The 19,022-nt window shown below is 47.7% G+C and overlaps 1 protein-coding gene across 4 annotated transcripts in view; it reads right to left on the minus strand.

The window, feature by feature from the left end:
• IGSF3 (immunoglobulin superfamily member 3) overlaps positions 1-19,022 on the minus strand; it is a 100,747-nt gene that overhangs the window by 64,654 nt on the left and 17,071 nt on the right. For 3 of the 4 annotated variants that reach the window (XM_069785427.1, XM_069785426.1, XM_069785425.1), the window contains exon 2: positions 6,925-7,302. In XM_069785427.1, the coding sequence (XP_069641528.1) occupies positions 6,925-7,302 (378 nt within the window). Of the gene's footprint in view, positions 1-6,924; positions 7,303-19,022 lie in introns of those variants that run through there. The other variant, XM_069785428.1, reaches the window with a different exon arrangement.

Raw genomic sequence — 19,022 nt, forward strand, 5'->3', positions numbered from 1 at the left:
GTGCCCGTAGGAACTGCCAGAGGTAAATATGTTTACCCCTCCTCATTCCTCCCCTGTTAACAGACAAACACTCCCTTTCCATCCATAGCAGGAACAGAAAGAAAAAGCAGAGCAGCATAGGTCAAATTTTTTTCAAGGCTACTACAGAGAGATTTAGGCATGTAAAGGAGGACAGTAAGAACAAACTACCCTGTGTCTAGCTGCAAAGGACCACCTAGGAGAAAGTATTTGATTTTTAAAAATTTTTTTCTTTTTTTTTTCTTTTTAATGTCAGCTAAAGGGTAATTTGAAAGTGAAGGACATTTTAATCCTCTGGGGAGCTAATTACTGCAACAAGCACAGCCCAAACAGGCAAAGATGAACGTAACTCACAAAGCAGGAATTTCAGCAACACCAGTCCTAGAATTCACTTTGGTTAACTGATGGCTTGGCCAAATAAAGCATACGCTTGCTTCACGGATGTAGCAAAGCTGCTGAGATGGCCTCAGAGAGATTAGGACATCAGTGCTTAGGATCTCCAAGTCCTACCTTCGTACACCAGAGCAGAGCAATAGAGACAAACTCCTGCAACCTCTCTAAAGAAACAAGAAACATATGAAATGCAAATACTATGCCAGAAAAAAAGAATTTGGGGATGTACAATAGGTTGCACCTGGTTGAGATCACCAATGTTATGCCATTGTTTAGCACTGAAATCACCACTATATACTATTTTACACTTTTCCTTAAACACCCTCCCTCCAAACTGCAGCCTAATAGTGGTTCCTACTGCACAGCAGCCAAGCGGTTCATCATGGGATCATAGGACAATTCAGGGCGGAAGGGACCTTGGGGGGTCTGTAGTGCAACTACAGGGTCAAGCAGGGTCAGCTAGAAGGTCAGACCACGCTGCTCAGCACTTGATCCTATAGGGTCTTGAAACCCTCCAGAGACTGAGCCTGTGCAACCTCTTGGGGCAGTCTGAACTGGTCGTTTCAATTTCTGCCTGTTGTTGCTCATCTGCAAAAAAGTCTGGCCTCCCCAGGACAGGAGCTGCTTGCTTGTGTACAGTGACAAACACTTTCCTCTGTCTCTCAGGAGGAGGAGAAGAAAAAGGGAGCATAGAAAGAAGAGCCCCCAAAGACTTCTATCAAAACCAGTAGATCCTTGTCTGCAAGACTGCCACCTCTCTCTTCGACACCTCCCTCAAGCAAAGCCACCTTCAGCCCAGTTGACAGCTAGAATAATCTAGCAGCCACCGAGGTCCACGTGCCCCACGTGAGCAGAAGTGACTGCTCTCGCCCTGAGTCCCCCCAGGAGCAGACGGTGCTCTCCAAAACATGGCAAACCCGCAACATGACTTTCTCCTGCTCTGTGCGCAGACAGATCACGTATGGTAGCACTTGACGAAGAAGAGGGAAAGCTGCTGGCAACAAGCAGCGGCAGCTGGTACAGGTTAATGAAAGTTCATTTTTTTCTTTTTTGCTTGCTACATATCCTTTAGCTCTCCACAGAGAGATTCTGGCAATTTTTGGTTGAAAGTTCAACAAGAGAGACCTGCTTTCTTCTCTTGAATGCTTGTCTGAGACACATGCAGCTCCCTCCCTTCCAGTCCTAAGTGTCTGGGCTGCATAAGTCTTTCTTCCACCTCCTGTGCCACCAAATCCTCTCAGATACACCCTACAGCTATCCTTCTCGTCCCAGCCAGGGGCTTGCAGCTGGCCACGCAGTTACGTGCCACAGTTCAAGGGCACAGAGGACCCCTATAAGACACGCTCCTAAAGGCATGGCTGATGTACCTGTGGACTGAGTTCTGGTCTGCAGAGAGCTGCAAGTGACGCAGGCAGCTCAGTGTCTGGAGACGAGACCCCACTGAGCACAGCTGCAGCCAGACTAACCTCAGGCAGAGAGGCAGCTGGCTCTTCATCCCACCAGTGCCCTTGCCCACCACCACTCCCAAGCCTGGCACGATGCTGAAACTTCACCACAATGGGGCTGACAGCCAAAAAAACCACACCTAGCCCCTGGGAACTGTCACATCCAGGCAGGACCCAGGGGAACAGGGCAGAGATCAAGGCACCAGCCTACACAGGCAGGGTGAGACCAGCGAGAAATAGCAGAGAACAGAAATGTAGCCAGGCTGAGAGGGTGGACAGGGGAGCCACTGAATAGCACCTAGTTAGCACAAATCCTTTCTGCCCCCCTTTCACCTAAGCCTGGCAGGAAGGAGATGCCAGTGACGATCCCTGCAGGCAGCGTCAGCTTCACAGCAGCTCCTGCCTGCCACAGAGACAGCCGTGTCTTGAGTGCTGCTTGTTTCCCAAGTCTGCACCAAAATTGCTCCTTCCCATTCTGCGGTACCATGGAGGTTGTGGTCTCCCCCCCTGTCCAAACCCCTTTCGTCTTTTTGCTTTAACTTGTTTAGGATTGATGCTGTACACTGCTTCCCTCAAAATAAAGAGTACAAGAGCTGTCACCTCCTCAAGTGCTTTGAAACCTTTTCTCCTGCTTCATCACTACTTCTTTAAGAAAAACCTCAAAGCTTGATTTCTTCCCTCAAACCACTTACTTTGAAAAAGAGCTCAATGTTTTTGGGAGCACAGATAAAAAAACCACTGAGATAAAAAGTCTGAAGCTTCTGAAGAGGTTAGACCTGGGCCTCTTGGCTCTTATCTAGGTAAGGGTACAGGCACACAAACAACTCATTGCAGAGATATAGTGGAGTACAAATTTGCAGTGACTCATGCACTCTGAAGTAACTGCCATGTGCTCACTTCTACCCCACAGCAAAACACAAGTTTATTTACCCATCAACATAAGATGAGAAGCGCAAACCAGCATCTCAGATTGCACAGTGCCCCTGCAGCTTTACCACTTAAATTACTGCACAGAAACCTCTCCTGCCCATATTTCAAGAGTTATTAAGACAAGTGATAATTCTAATGACAATCTTCAAACTACTGCTGTCCTGCCAGTGGTGATGCGATGTTACTGGGATGCTGCTTTCCTTCACCTGCAAATTCTTTGCTGTCCTTAACTTCTTCAAAAAGCAAAGGAACAGCCCAGATACTTCTCACAGCCAGGAACAAGCAGGCCAGGACCCTGATACAATTGCCAGTCAGGTGTGCATGGTCCCCAGATATCCCATTTAATCAATCCAGTTTTGTACTCCTCTCTTCAGTATGCCCAAGTGTCTTCCCAATTAAACCACAAAGCCAGAATTTCCATCAGTTGCTTAGGAGTGCCATGGAGGAAGTTTCCAAAAGCAGCCAAGTCTTCAGCCACTACTGGAAGAATTAATTTCACTCAACACCAGCTGCCTAGCCCAAGTCTAACATCTAGGCTCTCTGTCAACTTAGAGAAGGACGCACTTAATTTAAACAAAGATGGGTTGCTCTCCAGATTTGTCCCTCTCTGTCCTCTGATGGCAGATATTGCCTCAATATCTACCTCAGGCCTGGTGTTAGATGAGTGTCAGGCCACTCGCATGATCTTCTAAAAATCTTTCCCCCACATCTTGAGTAAAAGAGCATGAACTAGCCTCAGCAATTTCATATCAGCCTCAGGGAACTGAACTCTGAAGGCAAACTATGGAGCTACAGACTTTGTACATGGCCTAATCCTTTTTTCATAAATCAACCACAGGGCTGCAGTTCCACAACATCCTAAAGAGCTGCACTTTTTTTTTTTTTTTTGCCACCTTCCTCAGCACCTGCAACTCAGTCTGAGGTGTCCTAAATTCTTCCTCCCAACACGTCGCAGCCCTGGTATAACTCCTTCTTCCCAGTGATGTAGCTCAGGAGGAGACAAGGAGTAGCAAGATACAGAAAGACTTATTTTTGAAGCAACTGAAGGAACTCGAAGACTGGTGAAAAAGGTTAAGCCTTGATACACATTTCTCCATGGCAGAAGGCCCTTGAACCGTATTACTGGCCTCATTCCTAGCTTCAGTGAGATTAGCACTTGTGCTGCACGCTCAAATTCAGGTAAGAGTCCCACAAAGTGCCTGGGGAGCACTTCTTACTCCAGGCTATCAGAGACATCAGGTCCTCAAAGTGGTACTAGATCCCGGCCAAGATCTCAATGAACGAAAAGGAACCTCAAGTGGAGACATCAAAAATGGGAGAGGGACAACCAACCATGCTTGCTGTTCATAAGGTGTATAGAAATGTACTTTCAAATCCAACCAGCACATCTTTGAAGCTGACAACACTATTTTTTAGCAGCTGCAGGGCCCTGGATACATAGCCCTCAATCCTGCTCAGATAGCAGGAGCAAAGACACATCCCAGCTTCTCTGCTGCAAGCTGAGATGTCCCAGTGCAGACAGCACCCCATATACTGCTGCACCAGTGTCCCATCAAGCTCCCCCATCACAGGGCAGTATCATCTAGGTGAAAAGGGGAGACTCTTCCTTCAGCTCTTCCCTCAAACCACAGGACACAACAATTCAAAGCTCCCAGAGCAGCAAGTCTAAAATCAACACTGCTCCAAACCCATCCATTTCACACAAAACAGAACAGAGATGCTAACAAACCTGCCTCCCTCCAGGCTTTGCTGCTGCCAAAAAAGAGCCACTCAATCTAATGAGTCAATTAAAAATTCATAACTGGATGAAAGAAAAAAAAAAAGGTTTGGTTCTGTTTCTGTGAAAATGAGAACAGTAACTCTCATTTAGGTCCCATGTACCTCTTCTTGCATATTGTCTGCAGCAACAAAGCTGGCCTGAAAACCCATGACCTGTAGCTGAGAGCTAAAATGATAGGCAAAACCAAAAAGGGTGCATGTTCTACCCAGCCCTGCAGAGAGGAGCCCATATCCCCAGCAGGACTTCAGGGTCCAACAGGGCTGAAGTCAGCACTGGTTCACATGAATGGGAGACAGAGGGGAGGCTCTCTGTAAGGGCTTGTTGTCTACAGGTCATCACAGGGGGCACTCTGGAAAATTCAGTTTCTGTCAGAGTTTGGTTAAACCACAGAAAACACCTATGCAGATACACACACTCAAAACGCAACTGACCCGAAGTCACTTCTCAAGTGACTTTTCAGAAGTGAATTAAGCTAAACCAAATTAGGGCCCCAAATCCTGAGTGCAAGCATCCATGAAGGAGCATAACGTGATTTAACTAATCCACTAGAAGTTACTTTAGATCAATCTTCTTGAGCATCCTGGACACACGTAAGCCCCAAAGCCAATGTCCTCAAAGCACTATTCATGGGTGCCTATGGAGTCCCAAATCTTACATGCCCTGTACCAGTGGCAAGGGTGGGACAGAGCAAAAGCATCTCACCCAGCAAGCCCCAGGCTGGCCACCGAAGCAGCTGCTGAGCTACAGTTAAAACAAGGAGGGCACTGGCTCCCCAGCCCCCGGGAAGAGTGGGAGAGAAGCTCCCTGCCACCCAGCCATCGGACACGCTGGCTACGTTCGCCCGCATCCCCATCCCGTGGTGCTGCATCCCATACCAGCAGCTAACGCAGGTACTCTCACTTGCTCTAACAGCTCTCCTGTAAGGACCCCAGCTCGGGGGCTGGTTTCCACAGGGTGCAGCTCTCTGGCAGAGTGACCCAGCTGAAAACTCTGACTGCCACAACTCCACCCTGCCCCCAGGCACTTTTTTCACTGGGTGTTGGTTTTCAATGGGCTTCACTCCCTGAAGTGACTTTACAGCAGCAGCACTGACTCAGTCATGTTTAAACTAAAGGGGGAACCGCAAACTTGGACACCTGAGGCAAATCACGGAACTACAAAAAAAAAATAGAAAAAAATTATTCGGGCATCTACCTCCCAGCTGCTCATGGATATCAGATGGAAAAGCAGGCACCTAAATGAGCAGCTGCACCCAGGCCATGGGGCTTCACCTGGGAAATTGGCTCAGCTGGTACCTCTGAAGGGAAGGAGCCAAGGTGCACACAAGCTGGAGGCAAAGAAGCACAACCCAGAGGAGGGCTATTGTGATTTAAATCCACACCTCCGCTCCTTTCACAGTGGGTTTCCTGTGTCAACATGGCCTGAACCAGCAACACCCTGACTGGCTAGCACGTCTGGATAATGCCAAAGTGGTTTCCAAACCAGAGACCTGCAGGCTCACAAACTTCTCCTAAGGAAAGCAAGCCTGCTGTCTGTAGGCTTGAATTTGCTAGAGGGGTGTTTCCGCTGCGGAGGAGCTCTTTTAGGAGTCCTTCAGCCAAAGAGTTTGATGGAAGCTATTTGACTGCCATTAGCCAAGTTAAAGTCTTCAAATCCAATCTCATTTTGAGATACAGAAAGCAAGCTGAAGCTTGAAAAGGTCAAATCAGCCAGTCAGAGAGGTGCCGTGGAAATACTCCAGATTTCAAAGAACCTGTTTTCGATTTTTCTAATGCAGACAAAAAAAACCCACCAAAGCAACTCCGCCACATTCATCTACAGACAGCTCAATTTGATCGGTGTGCTGGTTTCAGGGCGCATTCAGCACTGCCCTCTGTTAAGACCCTCAAGAGGACCGTCTCCCCTGTTCCCTTTACGTGACGCTCGTTATCACTCCTCTATTCCCCACGCTGCTATTTCACCATCTTTGGCACGCAGCTCTCTCCTCTGCAGTTTGTGCCATCTGGAGCAGCCTCCCTACCCCTTTCTCTCTGCATAAATCAGTTCCACATCCCTCTTGCTTTCAGCCACAGCTTCAAAAGTTCCTCTGCCCAGCTATGCTGCCTGGTGTCTCTTCTTTGTAAGGGTCTTTCTCTCTTATTACTAGGGAAAGCTTAGTATCTCCTCTGTCTCTATACGCTGATTTCCTGCCATTCACACCACCATGCCGCCTCCTCTCTGCTCCTGTTCTCCCTCACTGGTGTTTTTTCTGACAGCTTATGTGGACTACATTGCACACGGGGGGCTCGTGGGTTTGTGCCGCACGCTGGCTGGGAGACGCCCCGTTGCCCCAGCCTCGCCGTTAGCAGGACAGCTTACCCACGAGGTTCATCTTGGCGCTGTAACTCCCAAAGTACCTCTCATCGGTGTTGGGCGTGTGGCACTCGTACTCCCCGGCGTCCCGGTCCTGCAGCTCGGTGATGTGCAGCAGGACAGCGTCCCCCTGCACCCGCTCCACGTAGATCCCCCGGCTGCGCACACGCTGGGTGTAGATGGCGTAGGGGAAGGAGGGGTCGACGGTGCTGACGATCTGCACCTCCCGCTCGGGGGCCGAGGGCAGGTAGATGGACCACTGGAAGTTCTGCTCCGCCGGGCCCTGGTAGCCGCTCACCTTGCACCACAGCGTGACGTGGGACCCCTCCGTGCGGTAGAGGGGTCCTTCCTGCACCGTCACTTGCCGCTGGGCCAAGGCCATGCCTGTGGGAGGAAAGGAGCCCAGCGTTACTTCCTGACAGGCAGCCCCCCGCCTCCCCCCAAGACGTACCCGTCCTACCCCTTCTGTGGCCGTGCTTGGCAAGGCAAGCCCTCACGCCCCATTTTAAAGCTGGCACATCGGGGTCTGGCACAACACCCCCCCGGCCACATTGCTGCTTTCTTGCTGACTCAGGGGAAGTGTTTTTTTAAAACGCCCCATGAAAAAAAGCAGTGTTGAGGTAACATAAAACCCTTGTCTGGTAGCAATAAGAGTCCAGGCACGAAAAGGCACTGCACCACACAGCAAGAAGCCAAAAACTCCGGCTGACAGGGCTTTGTTTTCAGTACTACTCTTATTTTCCAACCCCACCACCCCATGATCCCAGGCACGGGTTGCTGCCGGAGGGCACTGGGAGGTGGCACGCGGCCGCTCTGCAGCACCCTGCTGCACAGGGGCAGCCGCGGCTGGGGCTCCCCGCTTCGGCAGCGACTCCCTCCTGTCCTGCCACAGCCCAGCCAGGACTGCCTTCCACCCGGGGAGAGGCTCACCTGCAAGCCAGGAGCCTATGCTCCCTCTCCTTGGGCTTCCAGGCCACCCAACTGCAATGCCGCAAGCACTCGTCCTCCACCAGCAAACCTGCTGGAGGCTTCAGCTGGTACAAAATCCCATTCTTTTTCCCCCAAACCCAGTGTGCCTTCTCCAGTCTCTCTGTTACACTTGTAAAGGCATACGGGGAAATACCACATTTCCAGCACTGCCTTCCCAAGTCTATTTGGAAGGAGTATATTTAGTACATAACAAAACCAATTAAAGTTAATGGAGGGAGTGGGCATATTACACTAAGACTTACCGCCCCTGGCTGCTGGAAATCAAGACCCAGTACTGCGCGTTGTACACACGCAAACTCGTGCAACACGGAACAAAGACAATCCCACAGCACGGCTACTGGGATCTGCTGTATTTTTACACAGATTATGGATGGATGGCCCTTGGGCTCATGGCACATTACCAGCACAGCCCTCCAGGGGCCTGATAAATTACAGCAATCTATCTTGTTTGTTGCTACATCAAAGGCTCCAGGTCTGGAGACCACGGTGGGTGTTCATTGGTTATTGAGTTACCAGCAGCGTGCGCACATGGCGAGGCCAATCACCCTGGCTTCTGGGACTGCCTGCTTGCCATCATAAAACAGCAATAAGCCGATTTAAAGCAGGTTCTGCATAATCACGTTTGCAAATGTCATCCTCTGTGTGCACGTGCATGTTGGGGTTTCCCCCCCCCTCCTTAATTTTCAACGACAATGTTCAAGTCCAGAGAAGAATTTAACCTTTCAAAAAAGTAGAAACTTGCTGGTGGAAGAGGTAGCCTGGCATCTAGGGATGCCTGACTCAAACCCACCCTCTGGACATGGATGTCCAGATATAAAGTTTTTCTCCACAGCCAGTCTGGACCAGAGCCAGGAGAGATGGTTCTTACCAGCTTAAAACAAATTGTGAAAAACGGGTTCAGCTCATCCATCAGGCCATGCAGCTGAACAGATGGAGTGCAATTCAAACTATTAACTTGGGCTCAGCTCGCTGCTGCTCCAAATTATGTTTCTTTTTACTCTTTATGAAATAATGTGATTTAAGGGGACGAGGGGGAAAGCTAGCACATTTGAAACAAACAGGGAGGGGAACAACAGAGGCAAACACTTCCCCACTGTTTGCTGTACCAACCTCTTCATCCTGGGGAAAGATACCACCAGAGACAAGTAACACATCTAAGGTGCAGACAGCCTCTTCTCTCACCCCGTAAAGGCCAAAGGACAAAGCAAATACTACAGCCTTTGAAGTGAACTGTTTTTAAAGCAGCAGGAAGGGTAAGATCTTTATTGCACACCTAAAGACAGCTCATAATACAATTTTTGTATGCACATGTAGCCTTGCTACAGCATACAGATAACCTGCACACAATGACACAATTAGAATTGCGCCACAAGGCAAACATGCAGTGGTAGGAATTAAAAGTTGTACCCACGCCACTCATTCAGGTATTTCTCAGTTGAGTGCACAACTTTGTTTTGCAGGCTTTTAATGCAGTCCTGGTTTTTGTACTCTTTGAGGAGTTTTCCAACTACCCAGTTGAAAAACATTTTATCAGAGACACGTATTGGCCCTTCCAAAGCTCGTTAGCAAGATTATGACCTCTGGGACCCACAGCGCAGATCTCTGCGCCCTGATGCGTGCAGCCTTTCGGTAGATGTGAAATCCCACCGCCCTTCGTGGCCAGCACTAATGTGTGCTTCCTTCTTCCCTTACCAGTGGTTTTTGGGGCCTTGCCTGTAACCCTACAACCTGGAGTCCTGCTCCAGGTTTGGAAGAGACCCACTTTCTACATTCCTCCTCTCCTATTCCGTTTTGCACTGGATTGCTGCACCTCCCTCATCCAGCCAAAAGTGAGAGAGGTAAGAGCCAAAGAGCTCCTTGCTTCCCGTTCTGGCTCCAGGAGCCCAAGCAGCTGAGGGACAAAAGAAGCCAGTGCAGAAAAAGCCCTGCCCAGCCCCAGCGTGGAAGGAAGACAAAAGAGTCGGGGCTTTGCTACAACTTGCAGCATGTTGCTGTTCACCCTCCAAGAGGTGAGACACAAAGGCTCAGCAGTTGGTTGAACAGGGTGGATCTCCAGAAGGGCAGGGAGCGGCACATCCACAGAGCTCTTCACCCTGCCTGGCCGCAAACTCCGGCTCCGACATGGATGGGCACAAATGCATTTCAACACTTAAGAAAAGCCACACAGCGGAAGTGGAGATACTTCTCCAATGTATCATTGTAATTGAGAAGGGGAAGGAGAAAAACAAATAGCCTGAGACAGACATCCACCACTACAAGCTTTCTCCTCAAATGGTTAACTTTTTGCATGGTGAAGGGTGTTTGGCAGTTTGCAAGCTCTGGGAATTGCTGTATCCACATACATGCAGTATCAAGAAAAGAACTGCATTTCTTAGCGAGCAAGCATTCTGATTAACAAAAATAATGTGCCTGAGATCCAATTTTGAACTCTTATCTTTCCCTCTTGAAGCGAGAGAAGAGCTCACTGGAGGAGGAGCTGTGTGCTCCACACCTCCCCTAGGACGCCCAGGAGACAGTTATGGTGGCATTTGGCTGGTACTTCACTGGCACAGCTGGCTTTTAATTGCAAATCCAATATAATTTACTGACAATGCAAGGGCTGATATGGAGTAGGTAGAGAGCCAAGAGCTACTTTAAAATTAATAAGAAATGATAGGTTTGCACATCTGGGTTTTTTTTTTTTTCAAAAGGCAGTAAATCCCCTGCAATAAGGAGGAAGCATTCCCTGATCCTTATCCCCTACAGATGAGGGCTATTGTAGCCAGCCTTTTGACCTAAGAGCAAGCCAAACAACAGCCAGGCAGCTCTCAACACTTCTGCTGGCTTATCCACCTTCCTGGCCCCATGTGGGAGACAGGAGGCACGTAGGGGAAAGAGAAGGCAGCAGCGGCAAAAGGGGATGGTGCAGCTGAGCAATTGGACTCAAGGTCATTCAGCAAGGGGACCGTGTGGGACTCAGGCACCAGGAGACACCCAGACCCTGCACCTCCCCTATGCCAGCCTGCCTAGCAGGCTTCAGGGCCACGGCCAATGTTATGTGAAGCAGCTCTGAAAGGCAGGTGAAAGGCAAGGGAGAAATGCAATGTCAGAGTCACTCAGCCATTTGCGTCTCCCTTGTTATATCACAGCCAGGACTTCCAATGCCTCTCCATTCAATCTACAGGCAACAAAGGAGCATCAAGCATCCCTGCTGGCCAGGCTTCTCACCCAGAAGTGCTGTAGCTCAGCTTCTGAGTACGCTTTGTCTTTGCAAAATCTGCACCCTCCCAGCAGCGTCAGCTGACTACAGCAATATCTGACCTTTCCATGGGGAGACATGCAGAGCTCAGAGCTCAGGTTTTCCAGACATGACAGGTCATTTCAGGCACCTGACTTGAAGTACTTTGAAGATGCGCCATTTCAGAAAGTGTCAAACACTTACTCTTTGGGAAGAAGGTGCACCTTCAGGTCCCTTTCAGAAGAACAGGCATGTAAAACTGCATCTGAGAACATTGATTCAAGGCTTGCTGCAAGGGACAGGTGAGTGTAATGAAAGAAAGGATGTGTCCTGGTTTTGGCTGGGATAGAGTTAACTGTCTTCCTAGTAGCTGGTACAGAGCCGTTTTGAGTTCAGTATGAGAAGAATGTTGATAACACTGATGTTTTCAGTTGTTGCTAAGCAATGTTTAGTCTAAAGTCAAGGATTTTTCAGCTTCTGATGCCCAGCCAGTGAGAAAGCTGGAGGGGCACAAGAAGTTGGGACAGGACACACCCAGGGCAGCTGACCCAAACTGGCCAAAGGGGTATTCCATACCATGGGACATCGCGTCTAGTATATAAACTGGGGGGAGTGGGGGCAGGGGATCGCCGCTCGGGGACTAGCTGGGTGTCGGTCAGCAGGTGGTGAGCAATTGCCCTGCGCATCATTTGTACATTCCAATCCTTTTATTATTACTGTTGTCATTTTATTAGTGTTATCATTATCATTATTAGTTTCTTCTTTTCTGTTCTATTAAACCGTTCTTATCTCAACCCACAAGTTTTACTTTTCTCAATTTTTCTGCCCCATCCCACTGGGTGAGTGGCCGTGTGGTGCTTAGTTGCTGGCTGGGGTTAAACCACGACAGGGTGGCTGTGCACACAGAAACTCTGCCACAGCATTGACACACCAAAAGAATAAATAAAAATTAGGGACAGAATGACCAGGAACCTCTTGCACAAACACTCTCCCCATCTCTGGGGGTTATGCCTGCACCACACCTAAAGGCACCACAGCAAGTTCCATTAAGGTATCTTAGATATCAATTATCACTGACAATAGACCTTTAATCTAAAAGAGAAACTTGAGCTCCTGGAAGGAGTATCATCCTGGGTCTCTAATCACTAGAGAGGAATTAAAAAAAAAAAGTCTTTATATTTTCCATATCTTCCAGAAGCATAGGGCTGACAGTGCTGAACACCAAATGGATTACATAGCTTGAGGGGATGTTTCCACCCCTGCAGCTTTACAGCAGTTTTCCTTCACTCAGAAGCTCTAAAGCAGTATTTGTCAATAATCAATGATGCTAATCCTAAATTTCCTTTAAAAATTACTTCGCGTCTTTGACTACAACTATTAGACAGAATACATTTCCAAAGAGACCTCTCTCCCTCTTCTCCCCACCCCTTGCACAAATACACAGAGCACATTTGGGTTTTTTTTGTGGTTGCTATTGTTTGTCCAATTTAGAAGTGCTCCTTAAAAAGTGTCAGAGAAGAGCAACAACAACGACAAACACTAGGGAATGGCTTCTACATAAGAAATAATGAAGCAGGCAAGGATGACTTTGACAGGATTTGGTAAAGGTCTATACAAATACGCATGCCATGGAGAGGATGGTCAAGAATTGACCATTTACTGTCTCTTCAGGTTAAAAACCAAGGACTGTCAACTGAAACTGGTCAGATCCAGTTTTAGAACAAGTGAGACAGTTCTTGCAGCTACACATAGCAGACCTGGGGAATTCCTTGCTGAGGGATGCTGTGGATATGGAAAGTTTACATGGGTTGAAGTGTGGGTGGGACTTGAAAGAGGACTACTAAATAGGTAGATCACACCAGGTCCGGGATGCTCCCAAAACAAGCTACAATTGCATAGCCGTCTGCCTACAGCTTTTTGAGATGCCGTACTGAGCTAGGTGCAGGACCCTTACTCTGAACTGGTACAGCTGTCCTCACGCCTCTTCACAGCCTGTGTCACTGCAGTCTATACTCTTCAGCCATACGGGTCACATCTGGTCTGCAGAATATGCATTAGCTATACTACAAGAGAAGCTAAAAAAGGCACCATTTCAGCTTTTTCTCTAGAAGCATGGCTATCTCTGCTCTGAACACAGCCAGCTCAACTGGTTCCCCCAAAACACCGTCAGAACTGAAGCGGGAGCCTGCACCCGTGCGCAGGAAAGAGAAGGGGAGCGTGCATAAATCCTATTTGGCTACGACAAGTTAGCATCTGCAGCAGACCACAGGACCTGGCAGAAAGTCCCCAGTAATGAAGACAATTCAGACACAAGTGCTAAAGAGCAGTTATACTAAAGTGTCTGCTTCCTACCTTGAGAGATGCTCTGGGCGCGCACAACTCAAGAGCAGGTGGAAGTGCCAAGCGCATCACAGGCTGTGGCAACTGCTGCCCTCCCGCAGGCCTGAGGCTCGCTCAGGCGAGAGCGGTGCAGGAGCCCAGGCTCGCCACCCAGCTGGCCCTTGCTCTCCAACCCATGGCACGGCGCAGTTTGAGGCGAGGTGAGTGCCAGCAGACTCTTCCTTTGGCTACATTCGGCGCCTTCAGCCTGGCCCAATGCCACAGGAGGCAGCAGGCATACCTGCATCCCGCTTTGACAGCGGGGTGAGGAAAGGATGCCATGCCCACAACAAGGAAACCATGTTTTCATCCAGTCTAAGGGCGCTGTTGCTTTATTAGCCAGTGCTGTTAATGTGTTCCTTCCCTCTGCCACCCATACGCTTGCAGCCCACCACAAAGACGGCAGCACTGCGGGGCGATGCCACAGCCTGCAGCACACGGGCAGCAGGCCACCGGGAACAGCAGGGCAGGCAGAAGCAGCCTTTCAGCTGCAGCACTTTGTGCGCTGGCCACTTTCAAAGTAACGGGGTGCACGTGGTTAATCGTAGCCCAGCGAGCAGTGCTCCCCTGCAGCTCGCTCCTCCTCAGTGTTTCCATTCCCCTACACCACAACAGGAGCATCGTGCCCTGCACAGGCTTTTTGCTTCCAGCAAGTTGCTCAGACAGTTAACATCCTCCAAGCTCACATTCCATCTTAATTCAGATTAATTTTTCAGTCGTGATGCTTCCCAGTGGATGGCCCTTCCTCTCTCCCTTCTGTCCCCTGGGGAGGACAGAGATGGCTCTTGCCAAGACCAGCCCCTTACTTAGCACTGCTGTGGAGTCCAGAGAAAAAGCAGGGACTGATACCACACAAAACGATGTTTCATTTCAAGAAGTCTCTCCCAAGCTCACCATTGTCCAGCCACCGAGAACACTTCCCCAAGCAGCCATCTTACTTTTCATTGGCTGAAGACTAATGTAATCTATATGGGAGACTGCCCCAACAGGCAACACCAAAACAGAGACAATCTTCTCGCAACATGCACCTGCTATTCTGTGAAGTCTCCTGTTAACGTGCACAAAAAAAAATTAGGTTCCAGCTTAATTTTTGCATAAACAAGTCACAGCAGGGACAATCTCAGTACACTGCACCCTGCTGCCAGATGGAAAAAAACAATGCTATCAGAAGAAAACATGTGGTAAACCCACCCCCCCACTCCCTTATTACTGTAAAGCCTCATTCTGGGAAAATACAGTATTTTGCCTGATGTATTTTTTGTCATGCCAAGAGAGTTCACTGTACTGAAAGGCTGGCTGGAGCCACCTGCAGAACAACTCTGTCCCTATCCTCCCCACCCTTTTGCTTTGATGTTTAAATCATGCTACCAAGGGTGCCTGATCCCCAATCCTCCTCCTCCTCCACTCCTGCCACCATCCCACCACTCCCAGCACATGGCCCATCCTTCCTGAACTGACTCAAACAGCTATTCATTCCTCATTCAAATTCCTCCCACTGCTGAGCCAACTAAGGATGGCTAAGTAGAGAGGTCAGCCAGGAACAATTTATACAATAATTGGTATGGAAATATCACAATCAGCGGGGAAATATCAAAGCACAGGCAAACGAGACAGGAGCCGCCAATGAAGCTCTTTGTTCTTCCAACACTACTGCTTTCACTCATCTCTGCTAGCTGCTCCATCTCACAGCCACTCACTTCCACAGCAGACGTTTACTGTCTTTTAAGAAAAATATTTTCAATAAATATGAAAGAGGTGACATTTCTTTTAATCACCATAGATTGTTCTGGCCTGTGACTAGCTTCCCAAGTTCTGACTGCAAAAGAGGTCTTGTACCTCTACTATAATTATGCATCCAGTCAGACATCCAACCCCCTCACCAAGATCAGAGCCATTTTTTATCCTTTGGTTCTTCTCAGATCTGGTCCTTATATTGACAGATGACTTCCTTACTTTCCCCAGTACGGCATTGGTATTCTACAGCTGCAGTGTTAAATATGATCTGCCCTTGTGAATTTTTCTTTTTTTTAAGCAAACCTCATACTATATGGAGGTCACATTCCTGTAACTGCTACTTCTCTGCGTCTACAATTAGGCATGTTAAAATATGCTCATTTTAACACTGCCTTAGAATGGCATATTCTTGAGCCACAGATCGTCTCTATTACTACAAACTTTAAACGTGTCAAAATGCTGGAAGGTGGAAGGAATAATTCATTATCTACATTGGATGCTGAGAAAACAAGAAACAATAGGCTTGGACTTGAACAGCAGAGATTCAGGTTGGACATGGGGGCTAGGTATATTTTTAACTTCCCAGAAGCAAGGAAAGTGAGGCATCAGAAAGACTGCTTTCTGAGTCTGAAGCCTCACACTACAGCTCCCTCTGACATTTACCTTCTTCAGGAATACCATAGGTGGAGATGAACCTGCCCCAGGGGATACACGACACAAGATGTCCCTGCTCTTACAGTTCTATTGTTCTCAATCATTCCCTCAGAAAGTAGATTTAAAGTTACTTGGCTGCACTAAAGTCTGAAACTACTCTTTAATCTACTATAGCTTTACTTTGAAAAGTCATGGAGCCAAGCGTCCAGAAGCCAGCCAGCCAGCCATGCCTGTGGTCAAAGAAAAGAGCGATACCCCATATTAACAAAAGGGAGGAGGATGGCAGGGCAGCCATTCTGCACACAGGTCCCTGAGCTCAGCAGCTCGTGGTGCTCAGCCTCCTTACTTCACACAGGCTTTGAAGAAGCCAGTGCATCAAGGTGTACCTGATGTAAAAGGTGAATAACAAACATCTCATGTACGAGGGAAAGACTGAGCTGACTGTCCTGCTGGTTCAGATTCATAATGGTAAACGACTGCTGGGGGCTCAAATATCTTTGTGCAATACACCTACTGCTTATTATAATTTGACTACTTTCCTGCAAAGATGCTGAGAAAAAGAATCCCTTATCTGCAATCCTTGTATTCCCCAAAGGAGATACCAGTTTTGAGTAACCCCACAGAACGGCAGAGAGCTCCAGTAGCACTATAAACTCTTTTCTGTACTTCAGGTAGAGCCTGTCCCATGAATCTATTTAATCAACTATTTCTCTTCCTCCAAGGTCAGAACAGAACCTTCCCAGCCCTGTTCCAACCCTCAGATCAGCATGTTCTTCATATACCATACCATCCTTACTCTTATCATTACGGGAAAAAAATACGCAAGCAGAAGCTCCCTGGCAGATTATACTTACATTGGGAATATGCAGGCAGGAAGTGTTGGTTTGCCCATGCACTACTTCGAACTTGCACTGCTCCTTGTGTCTTATCCTCAAGAGTTTCTTCTTTCCTACAGCCCACTGAATACATGCCCTAGTGACTTTTATCACTACTGCTGGTTCCAGGTCTGGTTAAGCACTACAATACACAACAGCATATACAGTGGCCTGCTGGAATGCCCAAGGCAATGCCTACTTTTATATTTTTCCAATGAAAAGCAGTGATGGCTTCATTAATGCCTTCCCAGACCGAGCTTTGAAGCTGTAACCACAGGTACTCATTGTAAGACTTAGTGTAGACCTGCACAAAAAGTGAAGTCTCCCAAGATTCCTGTGTGTGTTTTTTCTTCTGTTCTTTCAGCTCTTAAAATGCATGTAAAGACACACCATTTACCCTGGCATTTCTACTACTGCTTCCAGACCTCTAAAAGATTCAGCATTGTCATACTAGTACCAAAGCTATGAAGCGTCAACACACATTTCAGACAGCTTAACTCTTAGCTGGTATGTGTTCCCAACCTATCAAGAGGAGGGGGGGAAATGAAATTGTTTGAGCGACAAAGCTAGGCAGGAAATTTCTGACATAGTTCATTATGCCCTGCAGCCTCTGTATTCCTTTTTATTATCGTTCTTCAGTCTTCAGGTCCTACATGTTCAACAGCCAGGGTCACTCTTAGAATTGTCAAACGTTATTCCCTGTGTGATCGCTCACTCTCAGACAATAAGAAACTTCATTTTGTTTCACAGTCAATAATGTTTTAATGTTGCTTCTTTTTTCATTTTCCTGCATGCTCTGCAATCCCTCCCAATATTAAACAGCTGAATGCCCCTATTATTGCTGTAATTCACCTCATAACATCCCAGATGCTTAAAATACTCTCCCAAGAGAAAAGCATGTAGAGTCCCAAATCTCACCTTCACATTATTCTTGCCAAAAGGAAACAGCATTTACTACCCAGCCTTTCATTAAAGGAATTCCCTCTCTTTCATGAAGAGGTTTCTCAAAATAATTCTGATCCACCGAGAACTTGGTTCCTTACCTTCCCTCAAATTTGCTTTTCCTGAAGAAAAGCAAAGCTGCCTGCTCTCTTCATGTGAAGCAAATGGAAGGAGGGAGCACACACAGGTGCCTCCCTTTACCTCCAAAGAGGAACTCCAGCATTTTGGCCCATCTTTCCATACTCCTGGAAGTTGCTTATTTGGCTCACTTCCATTCCCCTTGCTCCGAGTGACTCCAGGTTTTCCCTTACTTTGGTAAGGACGACATTTTGGAGTTCAGCACCCTGACTTTCCCTAGGGCCTTTACTTGCATGCTTATTCTTCTGGGCAGGGCCAGAGCATCTTCTTTTCAACTTCCAAATCAGCACCCTCAAATAGCCATTTATGAATTGCTTAACCCCAAATCATTTGCTTTCTAAGGAGAGAGACTTAACAATAATCTGTTAGATACAGACATGTTTGAAAAGCTGATGACAAACTGCCCTGCTGCACATTCCTCCCTACCTCCCAAAGCACATTGTTCCTCCAGCACTCCAGCTGTATCCTTTGGCATGGGCTCTGCACCTGCTCCCCACCTCCTTTTGAGCACGCAGTTCTGTAGACATGGCATATATAACTGCAAATAGTTATAAAGTGTAATACCTAGAAATGAATACAGCCAAGAGCAGTCTCTCCCACTTCCTTCTGGCATGCTAAAGAAACATTTCTGCCCCTCAGCCATAGCCATTAGCATGAGAGAACATCCAATTTGCAAGGCAAAGCTGCCATCTTGTACCTCTTCTTCAGCAGGAAGAGCTTTCACGTAAACAGCAAATTAAGTTATCCCCAAAGTCAAGTGTACTGGCTAAAAGCATGCATTTCTCTGAAACAATTTTCCCACCCCACCATAAAGGATCACAAGAATACAAAGCATGGCCATACAATAGCAGACAGTTTCTATTTCCCCCCACAGTTCTTCTCATTTCTTCTCTGTTCACTAAGCACTAGCAAGATGCTGCCTCTCAAAACCTCTGTGATTCAGTTAGACATCATCCCTGAAAAAGAGACAGATCTGGAGAGATTCTTCAGCTACCTACTGCCTCTTACTGCTAATTAAGATGTCAGAACTCTTCGTCTTCTTACACTGTAATTTATTAGTTTGACATGTTACAGAGACTATCAGCAGTTGTCACCAAATTACCAAGGCTCCCATTTCAAGTGGGAGGACAGGTGCTTTCTGGTATTTGGAAAGGAAAACAAAAAAAAAAAAAAAA

Source organism: Haliaeetus albicilla, chromosome 6 (genome assembly GCF_947461875.1).
Source record: "Haliaeetus albicilla chromosome 6, bHalAlb1.1, whole genome shotgun sequence".
NCBI lineage: Eukaryota > Metazoa > Chordata > Aves > Accipitriformes > Accipitridae > Haliaeetus > Haliaeetus albicilla.